Here is a 24,198-nt window from a genome sequence, read left to right on the forward strand (position 1 = left end):
GGCCAATTCCTCTGTGGGAGATTGTATATCCCTTCACAGATGTTTGTAATGATATTTTCACCCACAAGTCAATACAAATTGAGGTCGAATTTCGTCACAGTTTGTCTGATTTAAAAACATCCGTTTTATCTAGCCTTGTGTGCACTGAATTAATGATGAAATGGTGCCAGATAGATATAGAATAGATTGACTTACATAAACGGTGTGAAGTCGAATTGCAGGGGACAAGAAGTGAAATCAGACAACAACAAATCCACGCCGGTCTGCTGACGATGACATTGCCCTCTTCATAGAAGCGTGTCATTAAAGATAAGATGCAAAATTATATCTCGGGAGACCGAGCATCATTGACTGACGGCTGGCTGCTTTTTGTAAACAACATCCTCATCCACATTCACTCTCCGCGAAGAGTACACAGAGTACGACGAGAAAGGGCTTCGCTATCCATGGTGCAGTTTACTGCGACTGTAGGGAAAGAGAGAGAGAGAGAGAGAGAGAGAGAGAGAGAGAGAGAGAGAGAGAGAGAGAGAGAGAGATCCGTTCAAAGCAGGCCCATAGAACCATTCACAAATGCAGATATTGTGGAACGGTGCTTAAGCGCGAGACGATTCCACGGTAATAAATGCAGACCCCACAGACATACAGATATGTCGGTGGTGGCGGCGCACTTTCGCTCAGTTAGCGCTGATATTAATATTGCAATTCTTGTTTTAGAGCTCGTCGGTCACAGAATCAGACGCTGATTCCACTCAGATTCGCGCCTCGCTCTCCTAAAATGACGTTGTATCAAGCTGCTGGAAGACATTTTCAGCACACGCCATATTAATACGAATTCTTCCGACTGTTGTTGTTATTACGTTTACATTTCATGCCTGCCCTTGGTTCCACTTTCTGACAGCCTATTATTTACAATTTTGTCTGCGTTGTGTGCAGACGTAAGCAGTCTGTCAACGAGGCACTCGCGCCAACAACCCACCGACAACATTGAGGCACTGCTGAATATTTCACATCACATAATTTATTGTCAAAACTTTTTTTCCTTCCCCAAAGAAATAACATATAGCCTGCACTTCAGATTTACCCTAGCTAGGCCTATAATTTTGCATGCATTCTTTAGGTTTACTCCAAGATACCACATACTGTCAGTCATGACAATGATTTAATTCACCTGAACAGGTAAATTATAGCACTCCTCCACAGAATGACAGCTTTTGGTCCACATCACCTAGTCACAGACAATCCATCCATGGCAGGTAGAACTCATTATGCATGACAGTCCCATTTCTTCCTAAATCTGCTCATGTGACATCCATTCGCCTATAATAAACCTCCTCTCCTTCCCCACACTTCCATCCACTTTATTAATAGATGCACCTATCTTGCATGTGCCATCCATGCCTGGAGTAAATGATGTTACATGAGCAAGAGGCAAGCAGTGAGTGATAAATGTGAATGTTTAAGACATGGACAACATAAGATAAAACTAACAGTAAAGTACTCGCACTTCATGATGATGGAGATTCATTGTGTCATTACACATTAATTGGAGTAGCTTATGCGCGTACTGCATATACACTGTTCAGCCACAACATTAAAACCACCTACCTAATATCGTGTAGATCGCCCTCGTGCTGCCAAAACAGCGCCAACCCGCATCTCAGAATAGCATTCTGAGAGGATATTCTTCTAACCACAATTATACAGAGCGGTTATCTGAGTTACCATAGACTTTGTCAATTTGAACCAGTCTGGCCATTCTCTGTTGACCTCTCTCATCAACAAGGTGTTTATTTTCAGCAAACTTAACATGTGTAAATATTTGTATGAACATAAAAAGATTCAACAACTAAGACATAAACTGAACAAGTTTCACAGACATGTGACTAACAGAAATGGAATAATGTGTCCCTGAACAAAAGGGGGGTCAAAATCAAAAGCAACAGTCAGTATCTGGTGTGGCCACCAGCTGCATTAAGTACTGCAGTGCATCTCCTCCTCATGGACTGCACCAGATTTGCCAGTTCTTGCTGTGAGATGTTACCCCACTCTTCCACCAAGACACTTGCAAGTTCGTGGGTATTTCTCGGGGGAATGGCCCTAGCCCTCACCCTCTGATCCAACAGGTCCTAGACATGCTCAATGGGATTGAGATCCGGGCTCTTCGCTGGCCATGACACTGACATTCCTGTCTTGCAGGAAATCACGCATAGAACGAGCAATATGGCTGGTGGCATTGTCATGCTGGAGGGTCATGTCAGGATAAGCCTGCAGGAAGGGTACCACATTAGGGAGGATGATGTCTTCCCTGTAATGCACAGCATTGAGATTGCCTGCAATGACAAGCTCAGTCCGATGATGCTGTGACAATAAAAGTGATTTGATTTGATTTGATTTTGACACACTGCCCCAGACAATGATGGACCCTCCACCTCCAAATTGATCCCGCTCCAGAGTACAGGCCTTGGTGTAACGCTCATTCCTTCAACAATAAACGTGAGTCCGACCATCACCCCTGGTGAGACAAAACTGCGACTTGTCAGTGAAGAGCACTTTTTGCCAGTCCTGTCTCTTCCAGCGATGGTGGGTTTGTGCCCATAGGTGCCGTTGTTGCCGGTGATGTCTGGTAAGGACCTGCCTTACAACAGGCCAACAAGTCCTCAGTCCAGCCTCTCTCAGACTATTGCTGACAGTCTGAGCACTGATGGAGGGATTATGCGTTCCAGGTGTAACTCAGACAGTTGTTGTTGCCATCCTGAACCTGTCCCGCAGGTGTGATATTCGGATGTACCGATCCTGTGCAGGTGTTGTTACATGTGGTCTGCCACTGCGAGGACGATCAGCAGTCCTTCCCGTCTCCCTGTAGCGTTGTTTTAGGCATCTCACAGTACAGATATTGCAATTTATTGCCCTGGCCACATCTGCAGTCCTCATGCCTCCATGCAGCATGCCTAAAATGAACAGGGACCCTGGGCATCTTTCTTTTGGTGTTTTTCAGAGTCAGTAGAAAGGTCTCTTTAATGTCCTAAGTTTTTATAACTGTGACCTTAATTGCCTACTGTCTGTAAGCTGTTAGTGTCTTAACGACCGTTCCACTGGTGCATGTTCATTTATTGTTTATGGTTCATTGAACAAGCATGGAAAACATTGTTTAAACCCTTTACAATAAAGATCTGTAAAGTTATTTGGATTTTTACAAAATTATCTTTAAAATACAGTGTCCTGAAAAAGGGACGTTTCTTTATTTGCTGAGTTTTATATATATATATATATATATATATATATATATATATATATATATATATATATATATATATACACACACACACACATTTGCAATTATTTAAATATAACTTTAAAATTATTTCATCATTATATATTGAATTATTGTTATTTGAGGGGCTTTCTATTATACTATAATTCTATTAATTAATCGGCACACCATGTAATTAAATTATAAATTTTCATCAATTGACAGCCCAAATTTTAACAAGTATGAATTCCAATTAACAAGCTTTACTTGTAAGAATGCAATTGTAGAGTTCTGTAAATGTGAATGTTTAGTAGTAATAAAGTAATTTTAGAGCTCTACAATAGTGAGTCTTACTAGTAGGGTTAGTGTTCAAGAGTATACAGAGGTTAATATAGTGATTAAATATTATCCATAAATGACAAAGCATATCTGCCTTTTCATATCTATATTACAGTAATTATGACACTATGTGAATGCACTAGTATGTTTGTAATATCTAACCATGCCACACATGGCCTTTATTTTAAAATGTAGCCTATCCCAAGCGGGATTTGGAAAGGTGTAATTGCTTCTGTTTTGCATCTAATGAATACAAGTTTTTACTAGTAAGAACACAATTGTAGAGCTCTTTAATTATAATTTTTACTAGAAAAAATGCAATCGCAGAGCTCTGTAATTTAAAGGTGCACTCAGTAACTTTTTTTTTCATTGTGTCATCTTGGACTTACACTGACACTTAGCAGCTTGGTTGCAGCATAATTTAAAATCAATAGTTTTCAGTTTCAGAAATTTTGAATTAATTGTAGAAATTTTGTATTAACAGTCAGCCATGATTACTTTAATGAGTGAGTGAAAGTTTCAAATAACAGGGCGGTTACTGAGATTAAGTGAGTAGTATTTGGCTGGTCATGTGATTCTAACATGGCAGCCCCCATGTGTGGACCCTCTCCATGTAGAATAAAACAGCTTTTATAACATTACTAATATGACTGGAGTCTTCATTTTAATGTGAGTGGTCATGATTTCCTACATATATTGCAAAATTACAATTCATGTCTTTAGGAATTAAACTTTTTTAATGAGGAAAAAATACTGAGTACACCTTTAATTGTACGCCTATGCAATCGGATCCTAGTAAAAATTTAATTACAGCGCTGTAATTATAATTCTTACTAGTAAAAATGCAATTGCAGAGCTCTGTATTTCAGTTGTTCAGCTCTGCAGTTGTATTTTTACAAGTTGCATTTTAATTCTTGCAAGTAAAAACGCAAATAGAGAGCTCTGTAATTGGAATTTGTACTGGTAGAAAATCTATAGAAGAGCTCTTTCATTGAAATAAAGTATTACTAGTAAAAATGCAATTACAAACAGTAAGGCTGGAAGCATTACAAGCTAAATCGGCATGCCATAGCAACATGTTTTTTTAAACCAGCTGTTGAACACGCTGCGCACACGCAGTCGCTCCTCCCTAGTACAGATGTATGCCACATGCGGTCGCGAGGAGTATTTTTCATTCAACTCGTTTAGAAGAAATATTTAAGAAATCCGCCGCTACAATGATATCGCGTACTCATGCCTTACTCTGACGTTTTCGCTTTCTTGGTATGACAACAAAGATTTGAACAGTTTTCTCAGTTTTTTTTTTTTTTACAAAAGATGTATACTAAGGAAACCGGATGCTTTAAATGGCTTTCAGACATGCGGACAAGGCGCGGATTCATAAGTGTTGAGATAAACACCAGATACACAGTCCTGAAACTGCCCACATATGCATTTACAGTGTCGCGATTAGGGAGTGGATCGTTATCTGTTTGACCAATTGAACCGATCAAAGTGCAAACAAGAGAAACGCCAGTCTTCTGTTAGCGAAGGTGAGGACGTGGATTAAGTTGCCTTAAGGATCGTCAAAATTGGGTATTTAATGGGCCAACATAACGGTAGGCTCTCGGCATTGTAAGAGAGAATTATATAAGGACATTTCTATAATGTATAATTTATCGAACCTGCTTTAAAGTTTAGGTCTGCAACCAACACTATAATGTGGTGTATGATTCAATGTGTAAATGTCATTGTGGTGGTCTGTTATAATTCACTAAAAGCTAGAGAGAGGGATGCTGATTTAATGCATGTACAATGTAGTCGTAATGTATATAAATGCAAATGTGGACTTGAAAGAATGGCACATTACATAATATCACAGTACTAAGTGGGGTCAGGAGGTCAGATTCTCCGTATTAGAATGATACTACACAGGATAATGAGTGTACATAAAGTAAAATAAAGTGTGCTGCAAATAATTGGCTGATTTGTCAGATTTAGCTCAAACAAGTGGATTTCAAATGCCATGTTATATATTTAGTGATAAAGTTGTAGTTAACAAATATCCCATTCAATCATAAATATAAAGGCATAATATAAATCTATATATCTTAAAATTAAATGTTACAGCTAAATCTCAAATCAAACGATAAAACCTCAAGCTAAATGTTAAATCTCAACCAGGGTGCCGGGCCCACTAGAGGGCCTTACCAAACTTCCAATGGGGTGGCAAGATGACTTAAAAAAAAAATTATTTAATGTGGTAAAGTTACTTTTGAAATGTATTCCACTACAGATTACAGAATACATGCTGTAAAATGTAATTTATAATGTATTCCGTTAGATTACTCAAGGTCAGTAACGTTTTCTAAATACTTTGGATTACTTCTTCAGCACTGGTAGATTTTTTAACTTGTTTTGACTATAAAAACTCTGCCAGTATAGTAAGACAGTAAGAAAAACCTAAATATCTTATGCTGTGTTGTTTCTAAAACAAGATAAATCAAATTGATCTTGTTTTAAGGATTTTTAGATATTTTTAAAGGAAAACAATAAAAACATTATTGTCAAGAATATGATTTTTGCCCTAATATCAAAGGTCTTACTAGAAAAATAGAAATTATGATCCAACGTGAATTTTCTTGATAAAAAAAAAAAATATGATCGTGCCTGGTAACGTGCATGTAAAATGGCTAGAAATAGCATTTTAGCTTAGGGTAAAGCTGACAATTTGCACAAGGTTTTTTCTATTTCTTCTGCTCCAAACTTACTTCAAACTTACTTCTCTGTCTGCTCGTATGAATGTAACACATCATAAGAAAGTGTTTCACCGCTGTTCAAATGCACTTTGGATCGCATCATATATATGTATAAATGTTTTCCATCTGAAAGGACAAAATATTAAATGGAACAAATGACAATAAAATGCAAAGTAATCTCTTCAGTAATTAAAATACATTTTGAATGTAACTGTATTTTAAATATCAATGATTTAAATTGTAACTGTAGTGGAATACAGTTACTTACATTTTGTATTTTAAATACGTAATCCCGTTACATGTATTCCGTTACTCCCCAACCCTGATTATAAGGTATGTAATTTGATTAAAATTCTAAAAAAATCAAGATGTACGCCTACAACATGTAAACTGACATATTTCTCACACTGGTGAAAATGCAACAAAGTTTTGGCACTTTAGGCAAATTAGGAAGTTATTTGCAGCATGTTCAAATAACACAGGTAAATGGTAATCTAGACATTACAACAAAAATTAAAACAATGAGGACAATTTGTGAGTTTCCAAGTTTGTGAGAGTTTGTCAAACTAAAGACAAACTTTACATCAACAAACATATCTCTTAATCTGTTTCTTCTCTCCCTATTACATCCTCTGTTTCTCAGTTCCTAAGATAAAAGGGAAGGGGCAGAAGTCTCACTGGAAGGAGTTTATCGAGGATATAAGTGTTTTACAATGGGTGCTTTCATTTCTGTTTTTGGGTGAGACCTGTGGCAAGCGCATTCCTGCACGCACACACATGCACACACAAAGAATGCAGAAAAAAATGAAAGCTACTTTTTGATGCTATATGCCACTTTACATAACATTTTCTTATCAGTACTATTGGGTCTAAGTTGTTTCACAATCAGTGCTGATGATATTTGGCACTCTGTGTGTGTGTGTGTGTGTGTGTGTGTGTGTGTGTGTGTGTGTGTATGCAGGAGTGTCCTGTCTATTATTGATGGTCTACTTGATGTTCACCTCTCTGTGGCCCTTCCCCACTCTCTACTTCACCTGGCAGATCTACGATTGGTACACACCTGAAAGAGGTAAACCCAGGTCTATAAACAAAAATTTGAAATTCTTTTTTGTCATATAATATTTCACACAGGTATTATGCACTCTTTTTGTCATGTCAATTTTTAAATTGGTTAAATGCCAACACACTAAATCAATATGGCTACGTTAACACCGGCAGGTATGATTTAATGTGATTTTTTTACATCAGTCTAACTCAACATTCGTCACTTACCGTGCAATATGCCTGATATCAAGGGCGTAGATTTGGTTTGAACAATGGAACAACTGAATAACTACAGATAACAACTTACCTTACATAAAGCCGTTTTTCCTGCTGTCCTTCAATTTTATGATATTATATTCTTGAGCTTCAATGGTAATTCCACTATACAACTGCAAACGACTATTTAAAATTACTTTATCCATCCGGTCTTCCATCACTTGTGGATATTTTATTAGATAGTCATTAAGTGTCCTATTCTGGATAAAAAAAATAAATAAAAAAAATCCCTGCAAATTCATTATACATACTGAAATAATAAACATGTCTGGGTTTGTAATAGGCATGCTCTGGGAGTGTTGTATGCATGCGGGTCAGTTAACGTGCGTCGGCTGTTCAGACTAGTATCTGATATGGGCTACATTTCATGTAATGTGAACAACCTTACAAAAAGATTTGAGCAGAAAATAAGATTTGGGCAACATTCAGCTGTGGTGTGAACGTAGCCTAGGTGAACTAAGCTCAGATATACACTTGAGATGAATACTCCAGTCAGATCAGTGGCTTATTAAAATCAGTTTTATTCTACATGGAGTGGGTCGCTTTGTGTAGAATAAAAAATTAGTTGAGGTTGAGATTGATAAAAACATATACAAAAAGGAACAAAATAAAAGTTTAAGTAACAGCTTCAGTGTTAAGCGGCAGCAGTTGAAGAAAAGCAAGTGAATCAAATAAAAACATATTTTGAAACTTATATTGAGACCTCCTTTGAAGTGATCTCGGTTTGGATATATTTATTTGTTATAGTGTGGTTGTGTTTCTGCCTGTGTCCACTAGGTGGCAGACAAACAAAGTTTGTGAGAGGCTGGGAAGTATGGAGACGCTTCCGAGACTACTTCCCTGTGAAGGTAACCAACACAAGCATTATACCCAATAAATGACTTAAGGCATATTCTTCTTCTGGCACGGTTTTGATTTGTACCAACCTGACATCTTGAATCCTCTGTGCCTTATACCCATGCTTGTCTCTTTCTTTCTCTTCCTTTCTTTCTTTCTTTCCCCCTCAGCTTGTGAAGACTGCTGAGCTGAGTCCCAGCAAGAACTATATTCTGGGCTGCCATCCCCATGGTATCATGTGTGTGGGAGCCTTCTCATGTTTCAGTACAGACTGTAGTGGATTCACTGAGACTTTTCCTGGAGTGCGCAACACTCTTGCAATCTTGGCCGGACTTTTCCGCCTTCCCCTCTTCAGAGAATATATTTTGTGTGCAGGTCAGTATCTACAAGAGAATGAGTTAGAAAGTCATCGAGAAATGTGCTTGAGGATTGAGGCGAAGAAAGAAAACAGTGTATGATGTCAAGTGTGTGCAAAAGTACTCTAATGCAATATACCCCTGAATAAAAATTTCCTGATAAAAAAAGTCCTTTCAATGTAGTTTCTCCATTTATTTTCTCCTTTTTAGGTCTGTTGCCTGTCAGTAAGAAGAGTTTAGATTATGTGCTGAGCCATACTGGTGTGGGTAATGCTTTGGTCATCATCATTGGAGGGGCAGAGGAATCACTTGCCTCGTCTCCTGGAGTAAATACCGTAGTCATGAGACAGAGGAAAGGCTTTGTACGACTGGCCCTTGAACATGGGTAAGAGAAAGAGTACAAGATTGAGACAAGAAGATTGTACTAAGTGACTGAAATAAACACCTAGTTTAAACCCAGAGTGCCAAAGGCTAATGTCTAGATTTCACTGCCTAAATCATCCCAATCCTCACATTGCAATTGTAATAAATTAAGGGGTCATGGGATACTCTTTTTTTTTTTTTTTTTTTTAAATAATTGTATTATCTTCCCTGAGGTCCACTGATAATATTAGTAGTTTTTTTTTTGCACCAAAACAGTCATAATTTAGTAATTTATGATCATTTTCCACCCTGTCTCTGGCCCTCTGTCTGAAACACTTTTCGCCCAAGCGCCTCCTTAAAACTTCAACGTAAACGGCCACTGTTGATTGGCTAACAGTGTGTAGCCCCTCAAATACAGCCATATTTCAAACACAGTTGGAAGAGAATGAAAATATTCTTAAAAAATATATTTCAGGCTTTACACATAATGCACATCCAACACATTGCATCCGAATATATTAAACTGTTCACTTACTGTATGCTCAACAGCACCATAAACTATCAAACAGTCATGACATTTGAAATATTCATGAATGAAACGGTTTACTCACGGTTTTGCGATCGGGTCCAAGTGTTTTTAACTGCCCCATCCTTCAATAACAGTTCCTTTTGCAAAACTTGAATCATATAGACTGGTTCACAAAAAAATCCATGTTGACTTGAGCCGAAAAAACATACAATCCACGCTGATATGAGCTGAAAAACCACACATACATAGTCCAAAGCACAATGAAGATGCACACACATACAGTATCATCGTGCACTGAAGCAGGAATGCATCAAAACAGTCAAAGACGTCCATCTAATGCATGTTTACATACACCAACAATTAAAAATATAGCAGATGTGCGAAAGAACAGTTTGTGCAACAGCAAAACTTGACACTGCGTCTTTTAAAAGCGGCGCGAGATACACGACAACGGTCAAAGACGTTTGTCTAGTGCATGTTTATATACAAAAATAATTCAAAATAGTCCAGATGGGTCCCCTTTGGTGTTCAGGAATAGTTAGGCCACACAAGGCCTGTTTGTCCTGTTCTCTCTCTCCAAGTACGCCAGTGGGCAGGGCCAAGGGTGCAATGATGCAATGTAGGCAGTTCATGTTTTTTTTTTTCGCTGTAGAGGCGGTCATGAATTAATGGGCCCCCTAATGACGTAGGGAAGTCGCAGAAGTAAAGAAAGAGGTGTTTTTGTAGCTTGGTGTCAAAAAATTATTTTATTGCTTTGGGGATAAAATTTTGAGTTCTGAAATTGACAGTATGTTTTTATAGTAGAATGGCCTCTTATGTCAAAATATGCCTGGGTAGCTCAGTGGTAAAAGACGCTGGCTACCACCCCTGGAGTTCACTAGTTCGAATCCCAGGCCATGCTGAGTGACTCCAGCCAGGTCTCCTAAGCAACCAAATTGGCCTGGTTGCTAGGGAGGGTAGAGTCACATGGGGTAACCTCCTCGTGGGCGCTATAATGTGGTTCGTTCTCGGTGGGGCGCGTGCTGAGTTGAGCACGGATGCTGCGGATGGCGTGAAGCCGCCACACGCGCTATATCTCCGTGGCAACACACTCAACAAGCCACGTGATAAGATGCGCGGGTTGATGGTCTCAGACGCGGAGGCGACTGGGATTCATCCTCCACCACCCGGATTGAGGCGAATCACTACATGACCACAAGGACTTAAAAAAGCGCACCGGGAATTGGGCATTACAAATTGGGTGAAAAAAAAAGATACGGTTTGCAATTATTTTTCAGTGAATGCACAGCTATAAAGTAATTCCAGGTCTTGAGCGCATAATGGTTTCTTATCATTTTGACAATTGTTTAACTTATTTCAAAGAGCCATACAGGCTACCACAGCAAAATAACCAAATTAAACAAAGACATTGGCTAAGTAAACCAGATAAGAATGACAATTTCTATAATATACTAAATGCATTTTAATCATGGTAAAGCACCCTCACTCTCTCGCTTTCATTCTCACCAACATACACACGAGCACACATAGACACCCGCAAGCAACACACAGCGCTTGATGGCGAAGCACCCTAACTCTAACTTGATAAAGCAGTTTAAAAACTGAAAAGCTACATACAAGAATGGCTACGCTACCACACTGCTACTGAGAAGTGTTTTTCCTTATATACAGTACTGTGCAAAAGTCTTAGGCACATAAAAGGTTTCACAAAAGCATTTGTCTTAAGATGGTTATTTATATCTTCAGCTTTAGTGTCAATAGGAAATATAAATGTTAGACTCCCAAACATTACTTCTGTAAATAGAAAAGATTAGAATAGAAGAACAGGGAGCCCTGCAACAGATGTCATGGTCCCCACAAAGCCCCCCACTGAACATTGGGTCAGTCTGAGATTACATAAAGAGACAGAAGCAATTGAGACAGCCTAAATAAATACAACCCCAATTCCGAAAAAGATGGGACAGTATGAAAAATGCTAATGAAAAAATAAAAATAAAAAAAATAAAAAAAGAGTGATTGTAAATTATATTCATCCTTTGCTATATTGAAAGCACTACAACTAAACATTATATAATGTTTTTCCTTGTGAATTTCATTGTTGTTTGAAAATGTACAGTAATTTCAAATCAGATGATTGCAACATGCTCCAAAAAGTTGAGACAGGGCAATTTAAGACTAATAACAATTTTATGAGTTGAAATAACAAGGCGATGTGAAACAGGATATGTTAAACAGGTGAGGCAACCGTGTCATAGTACAGTGCATCCGGAAAGTATTCACTGCGCTTCACTTTTTCCACATTTTGTTATGTTACAGCCTTATTCCAAAATTGATTAAATTCATTATTTTCCACAAAATTCTACAAACAATACCCCATAATGACAACGTGAAAGAAGTTTGTTTGAAATCTTTGCAAATTTATTAAAAAAAAAAAAAAAATGAAAAAAACAAAAAAAAAAAACAAAATCACATGTACATAAGTATTCACAGCCTTTGCCATGACACTCAAAATTGAGCTCAGGTGCATCCTGTTTCCACTGATCATCCTTGAGATGTTTCTACAACTTGATTGGAGTCCACCTGTGGTAAATTCAGTTGACTGGACATGATTTGGAAAGGCACACCTGTCTATATAAGGTCCCACAGTTAACAGGCATGTCAGAGCATAAACCAAGCAATGAAGTCCAAGGAATTGTCTGTAGACATCCGAGACAGGATTGTATCGAGGCACAGATCTGGGGAAGTGTACAGAAAAATTTCTGCAGCATTGAAGGTCCCAATGAGCACAGTGGCCTCCATCATCTGTAAATGGAAGAAGTTTGGAACCACCAGGACTCTTCCTAGAGCTGGCCGCCAGGCCAAACTAAGCGATCGGGGGAGAAGGGCCTTACTTAGGGAGGTGACCAAGAACCCGATGGTCACTCTGACAGAGCTCCAGCATTTCTCTGTGGAGAGAGGAGAACAACCTTCCAGAAGAACAACCATCTCTGCAGCACTCCACCAATCAGGCCTGTATGGTAGAGTGGCCAGACGGAAGCCACTCCTCAGTAAAAGGCACATGACAGCCCGCCTGGAGTTTGCCAAAAGGCACCTGAAGGACTCTCAGACCATGAGAAACAAAGATTGAACTCTTTGCCCTGAATGGCAAGCGTCATGTCTGGAGGAAACCAGGCACCGCTCATCACCTGGCCAATACCATCCCTACAGTGAAGCATGGTGGTGGCAGCATCATGCTGTGGGGATGTTTTTCAGTGGCAGGAACTGGGAGACTAGTCAGGATCGAGGGAAAGATGAATGCAGCAATGTACAGAGACATCCTTGATGAAAACCTGCTCCAGAGCGCTCTGGCCCACAGACTGGGGCGAAGGTTCATCTTCCAGCAGGACAACGACCTTAAGCACATAGCCAAGATAACAAAGGAGTGGCTACGGGACAACTCTGTGAATGTCCTTGAGTGGCCCAGCTAGAGCCCAGATTTGAACCTGATTGAACATCTCTAGAGAGATCTGAAAATGGCTGTGCACCGACGCTCCCCATCCAACCTGATGGAGCTTGAGAGGTCCTGTAAAGAAGAATGGGAGAAACTGCCCAAAAATAGATGTGCCGAGCTTGTAGCATCATACTCAAAAAGACTTGAGGCTGTAATTGGTGCCAAAGGTGCTTCAACAAAGTATTGAGCAAAGGCTGTGAATACTTATGTACATGCGATTTCTTTTTTTCGTTTTTTATTTTAAATAAATTTGCAAAGATTTCAAACAAACTTCTTTCACATTGTCATTATGGGGTATTGTTTGTAGAATCTTGAGGAAAATAATGAATTTAATCCATTTTGGAATAAGGCTGTAACATAACAAAATGTGGAAAAAGTGAAGCGCTGTGAATATTTTCCGGATGCACTGAATATAGGGAGCCTCCAAAAACAGCCTAGTCCTTCAAGAGCAAAGATCATTCGAGACTTGTCAATTTACCAACAGATGCTTCAGCAAATAATCCAGCACTTTGAGAACAATGTTCCCCAAAGACAAATTGGAAGGATTTTAGGCATTTCACACTCTACAGTGCATAATATAGGGTGAAATGCCTATTTCTTCTGAATGTGCTTGATCTCTGATCCCTCAGACATCACTGTCTTAAAAAACATCATTAATCTGTAATGGGATGAACATGGGAGTACATTTATGTTAGTCAACACCGTTCACCACTGCATCCACAGATGCAAGTTAAGACTTTACTATGCAAAGCAGAAGCCCTACATCAACACTGTCCAGAAGCGCTGCCGACTTCTCTGGGCTCGGTCTCATCTTAGATGGTAAGTAGAACAGTGGAACTGTGTTTTTTGGTCTGAAGAGTCCACATTTCAAAAAGTTTTTGAAAAACGAAGTTGTTGTGTTATCCGGGCCAAAGAGGAAAAGGACCATCCAAGCTGTTTTCAGCATCAGGTCCAAGAGCCAGTGTCTGTATGGGCCAGGGGTGTGTCAGTGCCCATGGCATGGGTAACTCGCACATCTGTGAGAACACCATGAATGCAGACAGATATGCAAAACTTTTGGACCAACATATACTGCCATCCAGCACCGCATTTTCCAGCAGGGCAACTTCAAACCACATACTGCCCGGATTTCTAGTGCATGGCTGTGTAAGCAGAGAGTGTGGGTGCTAGATTGGCCTGCCTGCAGTCCTGACCTGTCTCCAATTGAGAATGTGTGGTGCATTATGAAGCACACCATACGGCAACAAAGACCCTGTACAATTGTGCAGCTAAAGACCTACATAATGGATGATTGGGGGAAAATTCCACTTTCTAAACTTAACAAACTTGTGTCTTCAGTGCCCAAATGCTTAATAAGTGTTATTAGAAGAAATGGTGATGTTTCACAGTGGTAAACACTCGACTATCCCAACTTTTTTGGAGCGTGTTGCAATCATCTGATTTGAAATTACTGTACATTTTCAAAAAACAATGAAATTCAGAAGGAAAACCATCATATAATGTGTAGTTGTAGTGCTTTCAATTTAGCAAAGGATGACTATAATTTACAAATCACTCCTTTTTGTTTTTATTAGCATTTTTCATACTGTCCCAACTTTTTCGGAATTGGGGTTGTAGAAGAACTGTGGCGAATTCTCCAAGAAGCTTGGAACATCCTATCTGCCAACAACAAAGAAAAACTGTGTCCAGATGTACTTAGGAGAATTGGTGCTGTTTTAAAGGCAAAGGTGGCCACACCAAATATTGATTTAGCTTTTTTGTTTACTGGACTTTGTATGACATTAAGTGATAAATGAAAACTATTTATGTCATTATTTTTGAAGACAGCCACACTATGTAACATTTTTCACAAGTACTTAAAACTTTTGCACAATACTGTAACTGTACTGCATTAAAAACTGTTCTGTATATCTCACTTGACCACATTTCTCTCTTCTCTTTGTTGTTTACTTAGGGCTGACCTGGTTCCTGTGTACTCTTTCGGTGAGAATGAGCTGTTCCAGCAGGTGGTTCTACCTGAGGGCAGTGTGGGTCGACGGCTGCAGGCTCTTTTTAAACAGGTTATGGGTTTTGCTCCATGTCTCTTCACTGGGGGACGCTGGCTTCTTCTGCCCTACAGGAGTCCTGTCACCACTGTGGGTCAGTTGGAAAGACTTCTCACATCATAATTTGTTTTCTTCACAAATTAATTGTTATAAACTGAAACTAACTAAAACTGTTCTTCAGATTAATTTTCTTGCTAATGGATTTGGATGTTTAGTAGTAAAATGTCCCATTTTTTCATTTATTTTCTCTGCAGTTTTATTCTTAGCCAAGTATAGATGTAAAAGTATAGATAGTAATGAATGGATTGTATCTTTTTCTTTTTCAGTGGGCCATCCCATTACCGTGCCACAGGTTCGCAGTCCATCTCAGGAACAGGTGGATTATTACCACCGTTTATACATGGAGGCTCTGTCTAAACTTTTCCACACACATAAGACCAGCTGCGGACTGGCGGACACACATGAGCTACGCATCATCTAGAAGTATTGGGGCCACATAACGTTATTTACACAGAAACACATGCTCTGCTTCAGCCTGAAATATTTCATGTGGGAGGGATATGTGAAATTACTATGATGTTTCCATGTGAATGTTTTTAGCTTTTTTTGGCTCTTAAAGTAATGTTCAAAGCACAATATCGGCCAAGGCCATTGCACAAATTAATTAATGTGATTTGGGTTCTAAACCAGAATGAAGCTCTATTTATATTAATCTACATCTGTGCCTTTTAGCACAAAAACTTAAGTCATTCAGGAAGTGAAAATATTTGCTCACCTCTAGCAGAGATCTGTTATAAAGTTTTTCCTGCTGAACATCTGTAAAACTTGATATGTTAAGGCTAATTGTGAAGATAAGTGATTGTGCCTTTCCAGTTCAGTTTCATGATATTTGATCTCTTTTATTTAAAAGGTTTTAGATAAGGGTAACAATTCAGAGGCATTTATGTACCATGTCTTTTAAGTGGGATAACTCTATTTAGACACAATAGGCCTTGGAATTGACAAAGGCATTTATTTTATTCAGACATTTTACAACAAGATAAACAAATGTACAGATTTACATTTATTTACAAAAAAAAAGAAAACAAATGAATTGTTAGTAAAAATCTTTGTACAAAAAAAGCACTGTTCATGCTATGGTTTCCCATAATTATGATAAATCGGGAGATAAATGAATAAGCAATTTTATTCTTTCAGTATATATTTAGACTCTTTACAAGATTTTTTCTTTTAGGCAGGGGTTTAGCCAGGGCCAAGGCTGCTAGTAATTTATATCAATATGTCAAATTGATATTTTTAATGACTGCACATGTGAGTGCTGTGATGCTTTTGAGAAAAAAACTAGACTCTTAAGAAAGAAATAAGACTAAGATAGATTCTGGGTGGAAGATGACCCAAAACTCAAGCTTTGCTCTTGATACCAGTTTAGTAGAGATGAACGGATCATACCGTCCACTTCAGACACCTAAAAGGACAATGAAAATTTTTTTTACACACATTTCACCTTGCACAGTCCTAAAAGTGTATGGTATGATCGGTCTGTGCCACCGGGTGTGTAAGGTTGTTTAACCTTGTCTTAGTATGTGTGTGCCATCCTGTCTTGTGGTGTCTGTTTGTTTGTTCTCAGATTGTTTGTACTATCTTATGCTTAAGTAAGTATGGTGCCTTCTCTAAAGACATTTGTTAGAGATTGTGTTACCTGGTCTCATGGTGTGTTCCTAGGCAGCGGACACAGCAGTAGCGAGCTCCACATGACACACAGGTGTAGTTTGAAGGAAAGCCACACACCGCACAGAAATTACGCTGAGGAAACTTAGAGGGCTCAGCACATGCAGTTAAATAGTTTGGACCCTCACTAACACTCAAATCCTGAAAGAAAGAAGAGAGTAAATGGGCCGTCACACTTGGCTTAGTGCACGCAAAGCCTAATGCAAACCGCCGGCAAAGATATAGGGAGCCCCTTTCATAACTCTTTCCCTAAACCTAACCGTGTTGAATTGAAGCCCCCTTTAAGAGTTGCCAAAACCCCCTTTTGGAGTAACCATGCCCTCTTTTGGAGATTCCGCCCCCATTTGGAGATATCCGGCCTGCAGCTATACCTTCTTGGAAACGATAGCTCATGGAAGAATTTTCGTACATCACTGCATACCAAAGTTCAAGTTTGGTGAACTCTGAACTGCAAATCTGGATGGCGAGATCAAAACGTCACACACTGACCTCTTGTCTTAATTCAAAAGAATACATATTTTTATTGTTGCTGGAAAGGGAGTAGATGGTATTTTCTATCATTTTGAATATGATATTATTTGTTATTTGGGAAATGTTATTTGCTAAAACCAGAAGCCCTCCCGTGTGACATCATATCCTGGTCCATTTGTGTTGTCCAAATTTTTTTTGGCATATTCAAAGCCTAGTATGACTGACCCATGAAGGAATAGTTCAACCAAAAATCTAAATTCTCTCAGCATTTACTCACCCTCATGCCATCCCAGATATGTATGACTTTCTTTCTTCTGCAGAATACAAACAAAGATTTTTACAAGAATATTTCAGCTCTGTAGTTCCATACAATGCAAGTGAATGGTGACCAAAATTTTTAAGCTCCAAAAGGACAAAGTCAGCATAAAAGTAATCCATAAGACTCCAGTGGTTAAATAAATACACTATATTGCCAAAAGTATTCGCTCATCTGCCTTTAGACGCATATGAACTTAACTGACATCCCATTCTTAATCCATAGGGTTTAATATGACGTCGACCCACCCTTTGCAGCTATAACAGCTTCAACTCTTCTGGGAAGGCTTTCCACAAGGTTTAGGAGTGTGTTTATGGGAATTTTTGACTATTCTTCCAGAAGCGCATTTGTGAGGTCAGACACTGATGTTGGACGAGAAGGCCTGGCTCGCAGTCTTCGCTCTAATTCATCCCAAAGGTGCTCTATCGGGTTGAGGTCAGGACTCTGTGCAGGCCAGTCAAGTTCTTCCACACCAAACTCGCTCATCCATGTCTTTATGGACCTTGCTTTGTGCACTGGTGCGCAGTCATGTTGGAACAGGAAGGGGCATCCCCAAACTGTTCCCACAAAGTTGGGAGCATGGAATTGTCCAAAATCTCTTGGTATGCTAAAGCATTCAGAGTTCCTTCCACTGGAACTCTGCCCAGCTCCTGAAAAACAACCCCACTCCATAATCCCCCCTCCACCAAACTTCACAGTTGGCACAATGCAGTCAGACAAGTACTATTCTCCTGGCAACCGCCAAACCCAGACTCGTCCATCAGATTGCCAGATGGAGAAGCGTGATTCGTCACTCCAGAGAACGCATCTCCACTGCTCTAGAGTCCAGTGGCGGCGTGCTTTACACCACTGCATCCGACGCTTTGCATTGCACTTGGTGATGTATGGCTTGGATGCAGCTGCTCAGCCATGGAAACCCATTCCATGAAGCTCTCTACGCACTGTTCTTGAGCTAATCTGAAGGCCACATGAACTTTGGAGGTCTGTAGCGATTGACTCTGCAGAAAGTTGGCGACCTCTGCGCACTATGCGCCTCAGCATCCGCTGACCCCGCTCTGTCATTTTACGTGGCCTACCACTTCATGGCTGAGTTGCTGTCATTCCCAATTGCTTCCACTTTGTTATAATACCACTGACAGTTGACTGTGGAATATTTAGTAGCGAGGAAATTTCACGACTGGACTTGTTGCACAGGTGGCATCCTATCACAGTACCACGCTGGAATTCACTGAGCTCCTGAGAGTGGCCCATTCTTTCACAAATGATTTTAGAAGCAGTCTGCATGCCTAGGTGCTTCATTTTATACACCTGTGGCCATGGAAGTGATTGGAACACCTGAATTCAATTATTTGGATGGGTGAGCGAATACTTTTGGCAATATAGTGTATCTTCAGAAGCAATATGATAGGTGTTGGTAAGAAACAGATCAATATTTAAGTCCTTTTTTATTTTATTTTTTTTACTATCAATCTCCACTTTTAGGGTGCTTTTCAAACAGAAGGCTGGAGCCTACTAAGGCTGTGTCCTTCCTAGACCAGTCCTCTGTAGGCTGTAGGCTAGACCCCTCCTCAGCATTCAGCGCTAGAATGAGACAATCTAGTAAGTGTGCATGGTGAACCATAAGCTTAGAACCATGTGATATTTTAATTTGTTTAGAAAACCCACATACTTCAGAAAATGAGAAATATGCCCTTAATCCCTTTATTATTTTAGCAAAATGTTTTATTCACAAAGCTAGTCATTCAAAAAAAGCCTTTATATAATACGTTTTGCAACAATGATCTTAGAATTTATATTTAAACCCTTTCAAATATGAAAAAACAGAACCCTAGACTTGTAAAATCTATAAAACTTTTAAAGTTTTTCAAATTCATGTAATTGCCCTTTTATTAATTTTTATTTTTTTGTGCTTTGTATCTTCAAATCAAAATCAAATCAAATCACTTTATTGTCACACAGCCATATACACAAGTGCAATGGTGTGTGAAATTCCTGGGTGCAGTTCCTATCAACATAGCAGTTGTGACAAAGATGAGACATATACCAATTTACAATAACATCAAATGAACACAGCACAATTTAAACGTCTGATATACACATAATTACACACAACAATATACAAATAATAACATACTCTGTACAATATACAATACGCACAATATAGATACACATTATTCAATAAAAATAAAAAAGTATATATAGTAGTATATATAGAATGTACAGTATTGTACTGTATTGACATTCAGGCTGTCGGTTGATAGTAAGTTGTTAAGAGAGAATATAATACAATAATAATATAATTTATGACAGTCCGGTGTGAGATATAAGAGTAAGAGTAATAAAGTGCAGTAATAAAGTGCAGTGCTGATGTATTTTGATCGTGGGAGATCAAGAGTTCAAAAGTCTGATTGCTTGGGGGAAGAAGCTATCATGGAGTCAGCTGGTGCGGGTCCTGATGCTGCGATACCGCCTGCCTGATGGTAGCAGTGAGAACAGCCCATGGCTCGGGTGGCTGGAGTCTCTGATGATCCTCCAAGCTTTTTTCACACACCGCCTGGTATATATTTCCTGGAGGGAGGGAAGCTCACCTCCGATGATGTGTCTGGCAGTTCGCACCACCCTTTGCAGTGCTTTGCGGTTGTGGGCGGTGCTATTGCCGTACCAGGCGGAGATGCAGCCAGTCAGGATGCTCTCTACAGTGCAGGTGTAGAACCGTGTGAGGATGTGGCGGTTCATTCCAAACTTCCTCAGCCGTCTCCGTCTCCGTCGTGACATCAGCAAACTTAATGATTGCATTGGAGCTATGTGTTGCCACACAGTCATGTGTGTACAAGGAATACAAGAGTGGGCTGAGAACACAGCCCTGTGGGGCTCCAGTGTTGAGGGTCAGTGATGAGGAGATGTTGCTGCCTATTCTAACCACCTGGCGTCTGCTTGACAGGAAGTCCAGGATCCAGCTGCACAGCGAGCTGTTTAAGCCCAGAGCCCGGAGTTTCTCATCTAGCTTGGAGGGCACTATGGTGTTGAATGCTGAGCTGTAGTCTACAAACAGCATTCTCACATAAGTGTTCTTTTTTTCCAGGTGGGAGAGAGCAGTGTGTATTGTAGATGCAATGGCATCATCAGTGGAGCGGTTGTTGCGGTAAGCAAACTGCAATGGGTCAAGAGAGAGAGGCAGCACAGAGCAGATGTAATCTCTGAATAGTCTCTCAAAGCATTTGCTGATGATGGGGGTCAGAGCAATAGGACGCCAATCATTTAAGCAAATTATTTTTGATTGCTTTGGAACAGGCACAATGGTGGATGTTTTAAAGCATGTGGGGACTACAGACAAAGAGAGGGAAAGGTTGAAAATGTCTGTAAAAACACCAGCCAGCTGGTTCGCGCACGCTCTGATGACGTGGCCCGGAATGCCGTCTGGGCCCGCGGCTTTGCGGATATTCACCCGTCGGAAGGATCGGGTTACATCCGCTACAGAGACGGAGAGTGAACTAACCTCTGTAGCTTCGGCCGCGAGAGCTCTCTCCGCGAGGGTGGTGTTATTTCCCTCAAAACGAGCATAAAAAGTATTTAGCTCATCCGGGAGAGAGGAAGCGGTGTTCATGGCGGAGTTTTTATTCCCTTTAAAGTCCGTGATGATGTTAATTCCCTAGCTTATCTTCTAATTTGTTGTATTGTCTAAACTACTTGCATTTTTTATTTTTCTACATATTGTCATTGCTGCAAATGCAAATAAAAACTTAGTTTTAAGTAAGCTGTCAAAAAGGTTTCTTTTTAAATAATTTGGGACATGTGCAAAGGATTGTGGGTAATTGACGGCCACAAAGGATACACCCGATGCATCCTCCAGAATATGGCAACGAAGGCTGCAAAACGAGGCTGCCTCCCAAGGGTGCTCACAATTGAGATGGCCTTCATCGGTGCTTGATGACATGGCAGCTGAGATATCCAGCCTAACGAGGCTACAGCCTTCCGATTGAGAAGCACCCTTACTTTCACATTCTTCTTCTTTTGTTTTTGAAGATTTCCATTCTTTGTGCATATTACCACCTACTGGGCAGGGAGGAGAATTTATGGTAAAAACGTACCTAAATATTGATCTGTTTCTCACACACACCTATCATATTTCATCTGAAGAAATATGGATTTAACCACTGGAGTCGTATGGATTACTTTTATGCTGACTTTGTTATTTTTGGATCTTCAAAGGCCTGATCACCATTCATTTGAATTGTATGGACCTACAGATCTGAGATATTTTTCCAAAAATCTTAGTTTGTGTTCAGCAGAAGAAAGAAAGTCATACACATCTGGGATGGCATGAGGGCGAGTAAATGATGAGAGATTTTTCATTTTTGGGTGAACTCTCTCTTTAAGTCAGGACTTCCTTTTCAACATCTGTCATTTTCACATTCCAATTTCTCCCATTCATTTTAATACAAGTGGTCAGTCTTGGGCTAAACAGTCTTTGATGGGGCTCAAACTGTAGTGTGCCTACCCCTTACAAGGGTGAACCTCATGAAAACATGTCCAGGTCACAAAAATAATAATAATAATAAATCTAGACATTTTTCTTTTGGGTTTTTATGTTTTTTCTACAATTCTCAAAGGTGATTTTCATTATTGTAATGCTGTAATAACTAATGGCTAATACAATATGAGCATAAATTCAATTCAGTAAAACAAATACAACCATGATGTATAAATATTCTCAATTCAAATAATATATAGGATAATTAATAGTATTTTTTATTTTATTTTTAGAATTACAGTACAAAAATGACATTTTAACCTGAACATGTTTTTGATAGGTTGTGTAAAATTCACCCAAGAAGTGTGTGAAATAACTTTGTCTCTTTCTATCTAGACACTCCTGTAGCCTGTTATTAAGATTTTTGTCTTGGCATGCTGTCACTACAGTAGAATATGAGTGGCAGATACCTTACCTCCTCCTCCAGAAGAGTCTGGAAGTTTTTACGGAATCTCTGTTTAAAATGATCACCCCTTGTCTTCTTCCTCCGCTTGCCTTTAAATAAACACCCATCAGGGGAGAACAATACAGAGAATACAACCATCAGCGCCACAGAGTCAGACACATTTAGAAGTATCTGAATAGCGTATGTGCAACTGGATGGGCTTGATGCATAACACCGACTCGACTCTTTACCGGATTCGATGCTTTCGTCGAACTGCGGCAGTCGCTTGACAAGCTGCGGAAGACTCGCGTGAGGGTCGTCCTGGAAGTTGTCTTTCTCAAGCGCCTCGAGCTGGCGGGTCAAACGGCGCTGACGCGTGGCGCCGTCCAGCACGCGCCGCTGGTTCGGATCCTGCGAGCGAACTGGAAGGATAACTCATCATGTTATGAACTAAGAAGAATAAATCATCACTGTATAAACTGCACGTGAACACCAAAGGGATTTACATGATCCGAACTGGTCTAACTCCGTGATGCACAGCTAGGCTGTACATGCTCCGAAAAATTAGTTACATTGTGAACGAACGGAATTAGAAACACATTTCATATGTTTTGCATTTTAGGCTCCATTCCAAATTATCCGTCATTTAATTAAAAGTTTACATGAACACATACCAGCTATTTTCTTCTCCGCCATTTCCAGAAGTTGAAAAAAGAACAACTAAAGTTGCTCGGAGACGTGTCTCCTTCTTCTTCTTGTGATAATTTATGGCGGTTCGCAATTTCTGCGCATTACTGCCGTCTAGCGGACAGTATTGCTGTGACGGCTCCTGGAAAAGGTGACGATTCTGCTGTTCGGAGTTGGGAGTTTATCACACTACCTTTTTTTTTTTTTTTTTTTACCCTTCAACTAATGTAGTCTTCAGCAATAAATAGCTTTTTAATTTTGCAGCATGTTTTACTGATTTTTTTTGTGTGGTTTTTTTATTTTTATTTATTTGGAGCATGACTGCATGAAAAGTGCAAAACAGAGGTTGGTATGAATGTAAATGGATTAAAGCACCCACAAAGTGATTTATGAAGCCTAAAAATAATGCACACTTGATGCTGACAAACTTGCAAGGCTGTGCAAGATTAGCACAGTTGTGGAAGGGTTAGTGGTCTGCTTTTTGGATAGGTTTTAGTGGTACAATTCCACTAAGGTGAGTTATGTCGTGGCATGCAAAATACCACATGACAATGCCATAAACCTGTGAGTGATGCTTTTGAGCTTTGGGAGCTATTACAGAGGGGAAATTGTTACTTAAATTTTGGTCTGTGCCCCACACAAAGCTATTGCGTGGCTTTAGAAGGCTTGGAATATTGCATATGAGACATATAAGCCAGTGGTTCTCAACCTTTTTGACTCCAAGACCCCCATTGTTGGAGAAAATATTACAAGGCCCCCAGTGTGGGCTATTAGATATATTATAAGATATATCTATTATAAGATATTTCCTTA

General features: G+C 39.6%; 2 protein-coding genes and 1 long non-coding RNA gene across 4 annotated transcripts in view; 1 reads left to right on the top strand and 2 right to left on the bottom strand.

Annotated features, from left to right (window-relative positions):
- Positions 1-1,279, bottom strand: part of LOC127429449 (neuronal tyrosine-phosphorylated phosphoinositide-3-kinase adapter 1-like) — a 77,959-nt gene extending 76,680 nt beyond the window's left edge. Inside the window, exons 1-2 of the mRNA XM_051678445.1 lie at positions 1,169-1,279; positions 196-465 (exon numbers count right to left, since the gene is read on the bottom strand). The gene's annotated coding sequence lies outside the window, so the exon portion shown is untranslated. The remainder of the gene's footprint in view (positions 1-195; positions 466-1,168) is intronic.
- Positions 1,280-4,755: 3,476 nt separating this feature from the next.
- LOC127429735 (diacylglycerol O-acyltransferase 2-like) lies at positions 4,756-16,352 on the top strand. Of its 2 annotated transcripts, none has more exons than XM_051678867.1 (8): positions 4,756-5,187; positions 6,971-7,066; positions 7,289-7,396; positions 8,425-8,495; positions 8,655-8,859; positions 9,051-9,225; positions 15,177-15,361; positions 15,594-16,352. In XM_051678867.1, the coding sequence occupies exons 1-8, from the start codon at positions 5,172-5,174 to the stop codon at positions 15,746-15,748; spliced, it is 1,011 nt and encodes a 336-aa protein (XP_051534827.1). In that variant the 5' UTR covers positions 4,756-5,171; the 3' UTR covers positions 15,749-16,352. The 2 variants fall into 2 exon arrangements, with proteins under 2 accessions (XP_051534827.1, XP_051534837.1); XM_051678877.1 differs by having other exon boundaries at positions 4,758-5,121.
- On the bottom strand, positions 8,732-11,716 carry LOC127429988 (uncharacterized). The gene is made up of 3 exons (XR_007895386.1): positions 9,815-11,716; positions 8,980-9,214; positions 8,732-8,867 (listed from the first exon to the last, which is right to left on the bottom strand). It is a non-coding gene; the product is annotated as an uncharacterized LOC127429988 (long non-coding RNA).
- Positions 16,353-24,198: the final 7,846 nt, after the last annotated feature.

The sequence above is a fragment of the Myxocyprinus asiaticus genome, chromosome 3 (assembly GCF_019703515.2).
Source record: "Myxocyprinus asiaticus isolate MX2 ecotype Aquarium Trade chromosome 3, UBuf_Myxa_2, whole genome shotgun sequence".
NCBI lineage: Eukaryota > Metazoa > Chordata > Actinopteri > Cypriniformes > Catostomidae > Myxocyprinus > Myxocyprinus asiaticus.

What these genes read in the sequence shown, in the direction of transcription:
- LOC127429735 (XM_051678867.1), top strand. An exon ending in GCTTTCATTTCTGTTTTTGG is followed by an intron (nt 7,067 to 7,288) that starts GTGAGACCTGTG and finishes GTGTGTATGCAG; the next exon opens with GAGTGTCCTGTCTATTATTG. An exon ending in AGAATATATTTTGTGTGCAG is followed by an intron (nt 8,860 to 9,050) that starts GTCAGTATCTAC and finishes TCTCCTTTTTAG; the next exon opens with GTCTGTTGCCTGTCAGTAAG.